Source organism: Bison bison, unplaced genomic scaffold (assembly GCF_000754665.1).
Source record: "Bison bison bison isolate TAMUID 2011002044 unplaced genomic scaffold, Bison_UMD1.0 scf7180017864487, whole genome shotgun sequence".
NCBI lineage: Eukaryota > Metazoa > Chordata > Mammalia > Artiodactyla > Bovidae > Bison > Bison bison.
Window position 1 is genome coordinate 5,305,114 of NW_011495047.1, and position 13,731 is coordinate 5,318,844.

Here is a 13,731-nt window from a genome sequence, read left to right on the forward strand (position 1 = left end):
CCGCCCCCCTCCCATGCCCCACCCTGGCTTTTTGCAAACATAAGCACTCGGCTGAAACAACAGCTATGACTCAGTTCCTAGCGAGCTACTGCTTGAATTGATTTAGTCTGAGTTCAGATTTAGCACATAATCATGTTCAATTTGCTCCACTGCACTGCCTAGAGATAAAAGGCTGGGGGAAAAAAAATAGCTCCAGCTTGTGTCAGTCTTTGTGGTGATGTCATTGCCATCAGAGAGCCGGCCGCTCTTACTCTGCCGCGCTGCCTGAGCCGCGGCGGGCTGTGTGTGTGCGCACAGCCGAGTGGGTTCAGGTGCCCGGCTCGGCCATCCCCAGGGCAGGGCAGCGCCCGGCCGGCCCCGGCACCATCTACCTGGAAGGTTCTTCCCAGCCCACAGGACTCGGAGGCTGCCTAACTCTTTCTTGTCAATTCCGGAGGGGGAATGCCAGCCCCTAGCATGGACTGTGATGTTTCCACTCTGGTTGCCTGCGTGGTGGATGTGGAGGTCTTTACCAACCAGGAGGTTAAGGTACGCACCTGCAATCTTCTGTTTCATTGTTGCTGTTTGCCGAAGCTGCCAGCAGCCTTGTTAGCTTAAGGGAACAGGACTTTGATTCATAGTTCTCAGCTCAGGATCTGTGCTAGAAATGCATGGGGTGAGTGCCTGGCTCTGTTAATTAGAATAAGTTAGAAGAGAGACCAGCGCATTCATTTTGCATGTGATAAGGTTTGAAAAATCATTGTCTGTGTATTCTTGCCTTTCCTATTAGGTGATCCCCCGTCAATCCTTTTCACAGTAGACATGTTTTCATAGTCTCCGTGTCAATAAGAATTTGCTAGTCCTTAGTGTTTTGAGGGGTTTCAAATCAATGACTCAATGAAGAAAGCGCATATAATAATGATCGCACCCAGGACACCCCGATCATGGGACCTTAACCTCTTCATGGAACGTCCTTTACATAGGCCATGATGTGCAAACTGAACAAAAGCTCTTCTGAAGACAGCAGTTTCAATCCCCAGCTCTCAGAAAATCAAAGTTGGAAAAGAGCTGTCTAAATTTCCTTTGTCAGGCAGAAGAAGCAAGTCATTTCCCCTGAACAGTTTTCCATAAAGAAAGTTCAGGCATAAATAAATTTCACATCTCGAGATGTAGTATCCTAGGGCGCTGGTCCTCACTGAGTAGACGTCTGCAGCAGTTGTCTGATTGTCATGGGTAATTGTCTCCTGATGACACACGTTCTCTTTCCTTTTGCCCCTTTGCTTTTGTGTTCTGAAAAAGGTGCCATGCTTGCGAAATGGGAATTTTGATTTCTCCTCTCATATTGAAAATAAGATCTAGCAGAAGCTTCTTATTTAAGCAGTTCACACACACAACAAAAAGGACACTTGCTCATTGTGTCTCAGGGGGAAGGAAAGGGGAATCACACTGCATGATCGTTTCCCACCCTCCCTTAGTCTTGACTTAAAGGAAGACCCGGAATTCTTTGTTTTGGGGTGTGCAAGAGGACTCCCTGGTGCTTCCCAGGTGGGAATGTGTGTGTCCACTAGCATAATGGATGGCTCTGTCATTCAAGATTACGGTTTTGAACACTCTTTTGAACTGGATTCAAGAATCTGGTTTGTTGTTTCTGCATATTTTAAATGTGTGGCCCTGTGTTTACCAATTCTTATGGCAGTACTATGAAGTGTCCACCACCTGTCATACTGAGGTTCAGAAAATTAGAAGGGAATGGTTGGGTGCTGCCTACGGCTGCGTCCACAGTGCAAACATGCGTGTAGAGACAGTCTGGCTGGTCATACCTGCTGTATACACTCCAGAAGAGAGCAGTCCACAAAGCCCCTCCAGTTTAAAACCTGTTTAAAGTATGGGTAACTGGGTAAAAGCCGTCTCTGAACACCGGGCTGGAATACAATTGTGTATACCTAAAGTAAAACTTTACAATGCCCTTCTGTTCTTAACAGTTCTCGTTTAATTGCATGCTTGTCCTGTGAAAATATAGACTTTTTTGGTCCACGAAATAATGTTGAGAAAATATTTCTCAGAGAACTGCTGTCTGCCAGGCACTGTGCTCATAGTGGAAGAGAGTTTAAAATACGCTTATATGACGTAGGTATTTGTAATATAGACATAGAAAGAACCATTTGCCCAATATTTATCTTTTTAAGCATTATTCCATATTTTATTTATTTTTTATTGAAATATAGTTGATTTGCAATGTTTCAGGTGGGCAGCAAACTGATTCAGTTATATGTTTATATATATGTGTGTGTGTTAGTCACTTAGTCATGTCCGATTTTTTGCAATCCCATGGACTGTAACCTGCCAGGCTCCTCTGTCCATGGAATTCTCCAGGCAAGAATACTAGAGTGGGTAGTCATTCTCTCCTCCAGAAGATCTTCTGGACTCAGGGATTGAACCCAGGTCTCCTGCATTGCAGGCAGATTCTTCACCCTCTGAGCCCTTAGGGAAGCCTCTCTCTCTCTATATATATATATATATTCTTTTTTCAGATTCTTTTTGATTATAGGTTATTACAAGATGTTGAATACAGTTTCCTGTGCTATACACCAGGTTCTTGCCCTTTATCTAGTTTATATGTAGGAGTGGGTCTGTTAATTCCGAACTTCTAATTTATACTCCCAGCCCCTTTCCTCTCTGGTAACCATAAGTTTGTTTTCTATGTCCGTGAGTCTATTTCTGTTTTGTAAATAAATTCATTTGTATCATTTTTTACAGCTTCTACATATAAGTGATATCAAACGGTGTTTGTCTTTCTCTGACTTACTTCACTTAGTATGATCATCCCTAGTTCCATCCATGTTGTTGCAAACAAGCCCAATATTTCTTAAAGGCAGAGTATTTTGTGGAATTCAGGGGACACAAAATTCTTACAGCTGGTTGTACTGGAGTGGTTGGGATGGCGCCATAGTGCACCCCAAGTTAAGCGTGGTACTTAACTGGAAGATGGGTAGATTTTGATACAGGAAAAGGGAGGGCGCGGAGATGGGGAGGCAGCTCATTTTACAGACAGGTGAGTCAATGCATTTAACTGCAGCAGGATCTCTGTGAGAGACTAGAGGGGAAACGGGGAGGAGGGGCGGGGTGATGAAGCCTCTCACATTTTCCATCAGAACCATGTGCGGTTTTCTGAGAAGATTCCCACCAGAAAGATGCATTGTATGTCCTTCCTGCTAAATATTGGTAACTTGCAATCGCCATGGATTTGTTTCTTTGGAACAAGGTTCTGAATCCTTCTGTGCTTTAGTTTTCTTATCTGTAACATGGGGATAATAGTCATTCCTGCCTCTTTGGCTTGATGGGAGGATTAAAGAAAATTATACATGGAAAACAATTAACACAATGCCTGACATATTTCATGTTCAATACATGTTAGCTGTTGCCATCATAGGTATGTTCAGACATTCTCTGAAGGTGGTGAGTTATTTCTGCCAGTTTATTGGAATGTCCTATCTCCAGCTGAGTTTACAATGACAATCCAGGACAAAGAAAGCATTTTCCTTCCCATCCCCCCAAACACACACACACACAACCTGGTCACTTAGCCATTTAATCATTTAAATTAAGCAGTAATCAAGCAAAATTAAGACAGGCCAAAGAGGTTGGTTGAGGAAACCTATATGTTCCTTGTTCAAAAATGAGCATGGCTTAGTGGCATGAAGAGAGGTTCAGATGTCAAATTCTGGCACCAAAGTTTCACCGAAGGTAAACTTCATTAATCATCTCTTCCAGACTCACAGTGGAGCCGGGAGTTTCTTTCTTCTAAACCTTTAATATTCCTTTTGGAGAAAAGGGAGGCAACCCGGATGAGGGTTTGTCTCACCTGCCTGCATCCAGCTTGCTTGATCTCAGGCTTTTTTGCCTTTTGCAAACTCTCCCTTTCTACCTGGAGCCCCCATGGAATAGAAACCACACCAGGGTTATGCAATCAAGCAGCCTCTCTTTGCAAATGCAGTGATTTATTTGAGGGGGCAGAAGCAAATGCAAATGCAGTGACTTACAGCAATTCAGGAAACCTTATCTTCCATGAGGGATCTCTGCTGGTTGCACTGGGGGCCCTGCAGGCTCCCATCTCCTAAATTTTGTCAAAGTGGCTTAAGCGGTAATGCCAAACACATGAGGAAATAAGGTAAATGCACCCCCATATTTGTCTTTCTCCTGAAATCCCACTGGTAGTGTTGGGAACTTAGCTGTCTGATGGCAAAAGGATGCTCAGAAAGATAAACTCAAAACTCTCACTAGAAGGAAAATGACATGGTGAACTGTAGAGTTTGCTTGTGTGTGTTGAGTGTATGTATCTTTGTATGTGTCTGTGTGTGCATGTCTGCCTGTGTGTCTGTGTGTATGTTTGTGTGTATGTGTGTCTGTGTGTGTCTCTGGGGTCTGTGTGTTTGTATCGATGTGTGTCTGTATATGTCTGTGTTTGTGTCTGTGTGTTTGTGTGTCTGCGAGTATCTGTTTGTTCATGTATTTGTGTGTGTGTATATGTGCCTTTGTATCTGTGTGTATCTGTTTGTTCGTGTGTCTCTGTGTGTATGTCTGTGTATACGCAGGTGAGCAGGGTTGATTTTCTCGAGTTTTCTTCTCATATTCTGAAAATAGTCCTCCCTACCCCCACCCTTCAACAAGGAGCCAAACTCTTGGGGAAATGAAAGATCCAAAGATGGGTAATGAAATTTTTGTTTCACTTTAGTCCAGTGGTTCTTCAATCTGATTACACATTGGTATCCCCTTGGAGAGCTTTTAAAATATTGACAAGGATCAGGTCCCATGCCCAGGACTTCTGACTTGGCTGGTTGGAGTGGAGCTGGGCATAGATGATCATGTGTAAAGTAAGCATCATATGTGTTCTAGACACAGGTAGGTACAGGCAAAGTCAGTCCGGTATTATCTAGAATAACTTCTGCCTAAACACCTTGATCCATTGCCCTAAGCAAAGCCTTGATGGATGCAGTTTCAGAAGCAACATTTCTGATAGCTTTAAGACTTTACCTGTACCTACTGCCCCTTCTCTGCAGTGAGAGCTTCCCACACAGAAAGAGAGTGGATGCCTCTTCTCTGGGCTGGAGGGCTCCTAATTCAAGTCCAGGGATCCAGTCCTGTCTCATTGGGCATCCATACAGGAGACAGGGGCTCATAAAGCTTCTTTCTGTTCCTTAGGACAGGCGGGAAACATGGCAGGTCTTATAAGAAGATCAGAAGTGTCAGAGACCCTTGGAGCTGGAGATTTAGATCAAACTATTTATACTAGACAAACAACAAGGTCCTACAGTATAGCACGGGGAATGGTATCCAGTCTCCTGGAATAAACCATAAAGGAAAAGAATAGTTAAAAGGGGACTTCTCTGGTGGTTCAGTGGTTAGGACTTTGCGCTTCCACTGCAGGGGGCACAGGTTTGATCCCTGGTCTGGGGTCTAGAATCCCACATGCCCCATGGTGAAGAAACTCAGTAACTGAATAATATTTCTTGCACCATTAAAAAAGAAAAGGAAAGAAAATATAATACAAAAATCCATGATGAATAAAATATAAAAGTTTAAAAAAAGAATATATACACACATATATAAATATAGATATGTATAGCTGAGTCACTTTGCTGTACAGCAGAGATGGGCATAACATTGTAAATTGGCTACACTTCAATAAAAAAATAAAAAACGTATGTTCAGTGCACTTAACTCCTGACCAGGCGATACTCTAAGCACTGGGAGATGGACAAGACAACCATCCCAGCCCTCAGAAGAGTGCACATTCTAACCCAGGAGGCATACAGCAAACTAGTAAATAAATGCATACTATAATTTCCTAGGTGGCGCTAGTGGTAAAGAAGCCGCCTGCCAATGCAGTAGATAGAAGAGACGCGGGTTCAATCCTGGGGTTGGGAAGATCCCCTGCAGGCGGGCCTGGCAACCCACTCCAGTATTCTTGCCTGGAGAATCCCATGGACAGAGGAGCCTGGCGGGCTATAGTCCATGGTGTTGCAGAGACTTGGACACAACTGAAGTGACTTAGCACACAGCATGCATGTAATTTCAGGCAGTGATGAGGGTTCTGAAGAAAGATGGAGCAGAGTGAGGAGGTGCATTGCTGGAAGGGAGGTTGCACTGGGGGCCCTTCAAGCTCCTATTTCTGAAATTTTGCCAGGACTGCTAGATCAATAGTTCCCCAAAGAGGAGGAAATCAGGTAGATGCGTTTCACCATATTTCTCTCTCCAAAAATTCCATTGACCACTTTTGAATGGGTGGCCAGTAGAAGCATTTCTGGCAAGGTGGCGGTTTCTTAAATGTCATTATTCTAGTGTCATTCAGGAATCTGAAATGAGTGAAAGGGCTGTGTGGCGATCTGGGGGAAAAGCATGCCAGTAGTTGGGCACAGTAGAGGCAAAGAGAGGCCACCTTATCTGATGTGTTCTTACCCAGCGCTCCCTTTAACCTGTTTCCAGGTTTAACCTGTTTCATTCATCCGTTCAGGGACCTATTCAGGGACCTCACCAGGCTATCAAGGTCTCATACCGTAATTTTTATTTTTTTCATGCTGCTCCTTTTTGAAATTGTGCTTAAGCTAAATCCCTCATGTTATGTTTTAAGCCTGGTGGTTCTCTTGGAAGAAGGGGAAATTGAAGCAGAAATTTGTTCTCAGAGTAATAATTCTTCATACACTTGAAATCCTAGGATTGCTATAGGACTATTTCTTCCCATCTAGAAGTCCAGGGCCTTTCCAAGGTGACTCAGAAGTCCTGCTTTCTCTCCTCTGCTTTTGAGAATTTCCCAATATCCTCCCAATCCATGCAACCTCGGGCAAGTCTCTTAACCTTTCTGGACACACAGGAATGATGCTAAGAAAAGTGCTTGATGCTCTTTGAATTTCATTTACTTTTTTCACACAAAAGTATATGACTGACTCACAGTCTGTGTCATGCTGTTGTGTGAGTTATGAAAAGAAAAAGCCAGCACATCTTGGCCACTTAGTACATTGAAATCTATTTGTCATTTGAACCAGTGAAAATTCCATGACTAGTTTTGTTTGGCAGGATGCAGAGGAGGAGGATGATGGAGCAGAGTTGGGGTGATGTGCTTTGCCCTCTGCTTTGGGAGGAGACAAGTGGCACAAATGAAAATGTGGGTATTGGGAGGGATCGCAGGGTTGATCTGGAAGAGAAGCTTGTGGGTATTTGTTAGGAGAGCTTGTCAAGCTTCATGCCTGTTTCTTATGCTTTGCAAATTCAGTGCTGGGCAGAGGACCCGGCTGCTGTCAACCTGTTTGGTTCTGTAGAGCTCTAAAGCTCTTTCAGAATCTTCAAAAACCACGGTGTTCGCTCAGCAGCTTAGAAGAATTTGAGTTGTGTATGATTTCCTTCTCAAACATTGAAACCCTCTGGAAATATTTGTGGTAAATTTTAGGAACCAAATGTTAAAGTTGACAGAAACCCTCATTGTTCAACGGCTGGAATTTTATTTTTTTTAATTGGAGTATGATTGCTTTACAATATTGTGTTAATGTCCACTGTACAACAATGTGAATTAGTTATCTGTATACATATATTGTGCTCCCTTGTGAGCCTCCCTCCCCCCCCCACCAAGAATTTTAAATAATATTTATTTCGCATTACATCTCCAGACCATCTTTAGTTTCTGAAAACCAAAAAGGAATGTGTAGGGAGGCTGCGGTGTGGAGGATGGGATGGCTTCCTCATGGCAGATTCTGACCCTCACAACAAAAGCGTGTTTGTCCTCTGGTAACAAAATGGACTAGAACTGAGGCCATTTTGGAAATAAATGTGTTAATGTAAAACTGAATGTTAGACAGTAACTCTAAAAAGTACCTGAAACTTAACATGTTTAAATGTGTACTGTTGAATATTATCTCACCTCTCAAGAAAGTACCAAACACCTTTCAGAGTGGGAGGAAGGGATTTTTTCAAGTGACAGATGCTCCCTGAGAAGGTTAGCAGGCAGATTTTGCAGCCACCTGTCACATCAGGGAGAGGCAAGGAACAGTATTCAAGTAATGACATGGTAAAGCAGGAAAGCCCACTGAAAACGTGCCTCTCTGTTTCGAGTCTTTTAACTGTGGGAAAGTAATTCAGACATTGACAGTTGCTACCTCTGAGTGTCAGATTTACTCAAAGCAATAACAGCAAAACAGTGGCTTCATTAGTGTTATTTTCCTAAAGAAGCAGATTTTAATGTATAACTCAGGGAGTACCCTTTGCAACCTTAGTGATTCTGGATACAGCTATCGACAATTTATAATAGCCTGTTTTAGTACTTTCTGATGAAACTTAAAATTGACAAATAGAAAAGAAAATGATACCTGAAACATTTATTATCACAGGTATGCTTAGGTTGTAAGCTTAAATGGCATCACAGCTTTGCGGTGAATAACCCAGCTTTCCAGGGAGGTCATAAACCCTCTAGCCCATGCCTGGCCTAGAATTTCTTTATGTAATGGGAAAACTTCTTTATGTAAAGGGAATGTATTCCTTCCAAGCTCTAAATCTTAGCTCATTCCAAGGTACTAGTTCAAAAAAGATTGAGAGATAATTCAATGAGGACTTCAAACAGGGTAAAATAAGTTGTGAACTCTCCGCTCTATCTAGAATGGAGAATTTATCTTAAAAATGTTTGAGAAGAAAATATCCACCAAGTTAAGACCTTCTATAGAAAATACTCACTGGATGTGCCTTTGTATTCCTCTTTTGGGTAAATGTATCTCTCCGGGGGAAAATACACAGCTGTACATACACACACGTGCACACACTCATGAAAATGTTTTGCATGTGTGTGTGTGTGTGCTCAGTGGCTTCAGTCGTATCTGACTCTTTGTGACCCCATGGACGATAGCCCACCAGGCTCTTCTTGGGATTCTCCAGGCAAGAATACTGGAGTGGGTTGCCGTACCTTCTCCAGGGGATCTTCCCAACCCAGGGATCAGACCCATGTCTCTTACATCTCCTGCATTGGCAGGAGGGTTCTTTACAACTCGTGCCACCTGGGAAGCCCCTTTGCATGTGTATACTATATATAAATATATTTTTTTTCCTTAACCATGGAAGGTTTCTTTCTCTTCCTCTCTGGCCTATCTAACCAGTTATTGGAAACCGTGAGCTTCTAACCATGTCAGGGACTTGAGAACCCAGAGAAGGTTCCTGTTCAAAAGTTGAACAGAAGTCTCAACAATTGCTAAACAGTCCTCCAAGGTGGAGTGTGATTGGGAAGGGGACGGGAAGAAATTCATAACCTTTTCGTTTTATTGTTATATACCAAAAAAACGTTTACATCCTTACAGTCCAGGAGCACAATTACTCTCCAGAATCTAATACACAAGTTCTAAACTATGAATTTTTTAAAATACTTGCAAAAAGATCTCTACCCTTCACTTCCAGAAAGATAACTTTAATAAATTTATCCTTCTCTGTTATATTGGACTGCAGACCAGCTTTCATTCAGCCTCCAAATTACATCTTTACTAATATTCTACTTGTCCCAACAATAAGACAGCTTGCTACTTAGTTGTAACGTATTTTTCCTCCATCTCTAGTGGTTCTAAAGTAATATGTGAGCAGTCTTTAAGTTGTACCCCAAAGATTTGATGAGCAGGGGAAAATTTACTAAGTTAAGCATTAAACCATCCCACGTGATGGCAAATGTAACCCCCCCCCCCCGAGACAGTCATTTTCATGGTTCAGTACTTTATGTTGTCAAGCAATTTAAAAAATTCTAACAACTCTTCTTCTTCACTAAATACTTCTGAGTACATGGCACATGTCAGGATACTCCTTATTATCCCCATAATAGCATGAGGTATCCATTTTCTGTTTTAAACAGGTTTCTGGACAGAGAAGTTAAATTTTTGCATAAGATCACACAGCTATTAGGGTTTGCCCAGGGGGCTCAGTGGTAAAGAACCCACCTGCCAAAGCAGGAGACACAGGTTCAATTCCTGATTCAGTAAGATCCCCTGGAGAAGGAAATGTCAACTCACTCCAGTATTCTTGCCTGGGAAATCCCATGAACAGAGGAGCCTGGTGGGCTATAGTCCATCAGGTCACTAAGCATAGGACACGTCTTAGCAATTAAACAGAAACAACAGCAGTTATTAATTGGTAGAACTGGGTCTTGAACTGTGGTTTGCTTCACTGTTTCTCCTGCCAAAATATCCATAAGGATTAACAAGCCATTCATCGATTTTTGGGGGGAAAAGATGTACATCCTAGAGGATAAGACTTTGAACTCATAGTAGTATTTCCTCTAGTGTTCAAAATACTGTTTTTGTCTTCTATTACTTATTGGAGTTTCGAGTACTACTTTTACATAAATCAGTAGTGAAGATCACTTATTTTCTTAATAAATCTAACATAGTGGCAGTTCTAGGCATAGCCTGTGTTTTAGATTTTATTTGAAAATCTGTTTCAAAATCTAATAATGCCATCTAGTTGGGGAGAAAAAAGTGTTGGAAAACCCAGGGGCTCACCAATAGATGGATAATAACTGATATGACAGCTCCGCCACCTCTTTCTAGATGTCAGTGAATGCTTTCCAGGACTGAGTGAAGGGTGATCTCTGAAGAATTGTAGAACAGCAGTGGTGAAGGTTTTGATTGCAATGATATTATTTTACTTTTGGACCAGGCTTTCAAATTATTAAAAAAAAACCTCAGCTTTCTCGCTGGAGATCTCCAAGGTTAAATAAGATCACGTGATTCATCAAGGGAATTTTGGATTAGGGTTTAATGCACAACACTAAACAAGATCTCTCGGTATATAATTATAGCCTGCATCAATAGTACAGCTAAGAGAATTGATTTCTTCTTACGTGACTTCACTGTCCCTTTAGGTATTGACTAAGAAAAACCACCTCAGGCCACCTTCCTGGAACAGGGTGCGTAAGCAATGAGCCAATTTAAGAACAGCAACAGTGTATTGAGCACTCACTACTCATCAGGCACCGGCAAAGTGCTTTGATTCATTCATTCATCAACTATGTATTGAGTGCCTTCCATATTCAAAACCTCACTGGAGACTCTGGAGATATAGAAGGTAACAGTCCTGTCGGATGCAAAAGCCTGTGCTCCGTCGTTATGCAGTGTTGGCCTTTATTCCACACAGTTTCATTTTTCCCAGACAGGATGACGCTGTTTTGACTTATAGAGAGGTCTCCTTTGTTAACGGAGGCACACGAGAAGGAAGCAAGCCCAGTCTCCAAGTCAGACATCCTGGTTGGAATTCTCCATTTGGCCCCTTGGCTGCTTACTGTGTGGCCCTGAGCAGAGAGCCTTACCTCTCCATGCCTCAGTTTCCTCAATTATCAAAGGAAGGAAACACTGCTTACCTCATAGGTTGGCAGTGAGGATTAAGGCCAGTTGAATATATAAAATACTTAACATGGGATCTTGCAGACAGCAGTGTACTGGTAATGATGTCAGCCTTTATCATCATCATCTTCATCTTCATTACTAGTTGTAAACTTGTACAGAGTTTTGAGTTTTCTTCCCAAGACACTTCTCCCTAACTGGCCCTACTTTAGCAGACTCTTTGCTAAAGTTTTCAGCTTTGCACAGAGGAAGCAGTGCCCTACCTCAGCCTCACACTGAGGTCACAGAACCACATGGGAAGCAGCTGGTTCAGCAGGGGCATGAGGACTCACAGACCCAGACAGTTAGTCTGGATTTCCAGACCCAAGGCCAGTTTTAACAAGCATTCTGAAAGCAGTGTCTATAGTGGAATACAGAGGCTTTAAGGCCTATTAGGCCTTAGGAAAAAGAGAAGTTGAACTCAGAACCCATTTCTTCAAATCATATTTAAACACCTCTCTTTGAGCTGTGCTGTGGTCAGATGTGTTTGACTCTTTGCAACCCGAAGGACTGTAGCCCTCCAGGCTCCTCTGTCCATGGAATTTTCCAGGCAAGAATACTGGAGTTGATTGCCATTTCCTACTCTAGGGGATCTTCCTGACCCAGGGATCAAACCCACGTCTCCTGCATTGATAAGTGGATTCTTTACTATTGTGCCACCTTCATATGGGATGGTAGACTAGCTTCATCATTGCTATGCTAAACTATAATTGAAATACTCCCAATGCTGACTTTGACTTCCCATTTCTACTTTAAAACTGTGGAGATAGGTGGAAATTTAATTAATTACCCAAGCTAAGCTCAATTTCTCTTTTGCTTAATAGGCCTTTGGCCCTAGAAACTCTGTATTCTGCCATGTACCCCTACCTCTGACTGCTTATTAGCTTGTATCACAGAACTAGTAAACAGTTCTGTGATACTTCAAACCAATGAAAATAATAACTAAGCTACAAGCCCTGCTATTCATTGCCTGGATGAAGAAGCAGTAGATTTGAATTATTAATGAGATGGATAGTAGATGATCTGTTTTATATTCTTACTTTGTAGGGAAATGTTCTATATTTTATAGTGCTCAGCAAAATAATATTCTATATTTAAGTAACACTTAGCATATGATTAACCACAATCAACATTTATGTAAACCTCAGCAGACTTGAACCCTCTCTCAATGAATGCATCTTCATGCCACTCTTCTATTTTTTTATTATTTTTAAACTTTTTTCTGATGCCGCCCTTCTGATTAGGCGGGAAATATTATTTTTCATTGAGCAGTTCAGGTTAGAAGTGTTCTTCAAGCTCTGTGCTCAATCGATGCATTCAAATTTGCTCCATGTTAATTCACGTTCCTTTTTTATCACTTTATTTTACTGCAGGATATTTGATTTGCAATATTGTATTAATTTCTGCTGTATAGTGAAGTAATTCAGTCGTACATATTCTTTTTCATATTCTTTTCCGTCAGGGCCTTTCTCAGAACACTGAATATGGTTCCCTGTGCTGTACAGCAGGACCTTGTTGCTTATCCATTGTATATGTAAGAGTGTGCTTCTACCAACCCCAACCTCCAATCCATCCCTCCCCTACTGGCCTCCCCCTCGGCAACCACAGGCCTGTTCTCTATGTTTGTGAGTCTGTTTCTTAGATAAATTCATTTGTATCATAGTTTATATTCCACATATAGTTACTTCACATTCTCATTTCGTATTTCTTGGAGGCAGAACCAAGAAGGAACTTGGTAAAATGGTATAGTGGAAAGTAGCTTGGTCTTTGGAGGCAGAAAAACCTGAATTCATGCTGTCTCTTATTTATGACTTTCTTGCATCCTAAAAAAAGATACAGATTTAGGTTAAGGGCTATTGGGATATAGATGATCAGTAAATTATTGCTGATGCCTATGTTTAGTATGAGTGAGACATCTCGTCCATTCATTTGATGTTTAACAAATATGGCAGAGTGCTTGGTAGGTAGTAGGCACTGCTTCAGTACTTGTGAGTTCGGGATGGAGGCATGATTCCTGCCCTTGAGGCGTGCACAGCTGATGGAGGAGAAGGTAAGAAATAGACACATCGCACTCAGAAAAGGCTGTGGTTTGAGTAAGCCCAGTACACTGTGGAAACCTCTAGGAGGGAGGTCTGGATTGAAAAGGAAAGGTTTCCCCAAAGAGGTAATTCTTGAGTTACACCTTTAAAGATTAGGTAGGTGTTCAACAGATGAAGAAAAGATGGACATAGGAGAGGGGCTCCTTGCAAAAGAGAGGAGCCCCCACCAAAGCAGAAATGCCAGGAGAATGGTGACTCCTAGGAAGGAGAGCCCTGGGTGCGGGGGCTGCATTATACAGACGCTGGGCCCATGTTGTGAA

At 42.1% G+C, this 13,731-nt stretch overlaps 1 protein-coding gene across 2 annotated transcripts in view; it reads left to right on the plus strand.

The window, feature by feature from the left end:
* RCAN2 (regulator of calcineurin 2) overlaps positions 1–13,731 on the plus strand; it is a 233,395-nt gene that overhangs the window by 129,530 nt on the left and 90,134 nt on the right. The window contains exon 1 of one of the 2 annotated variants that reach the window (XM_010863077.1): positions 69–528. The exons of the other annotated variant lie outside the window; for it this stretch is intronic. Within the exon in view, the coding sequence (XP_010861379.1) occupies positions 442–528 (87 nt within the window). The 5' untranslated portion in view covers positions 69–441. Of the gene's footprint in view, positions 1–68; positions 529–13,731 lie in introns of those variants that run through there. 2 annotated transcript variants of the gene reach the window in all.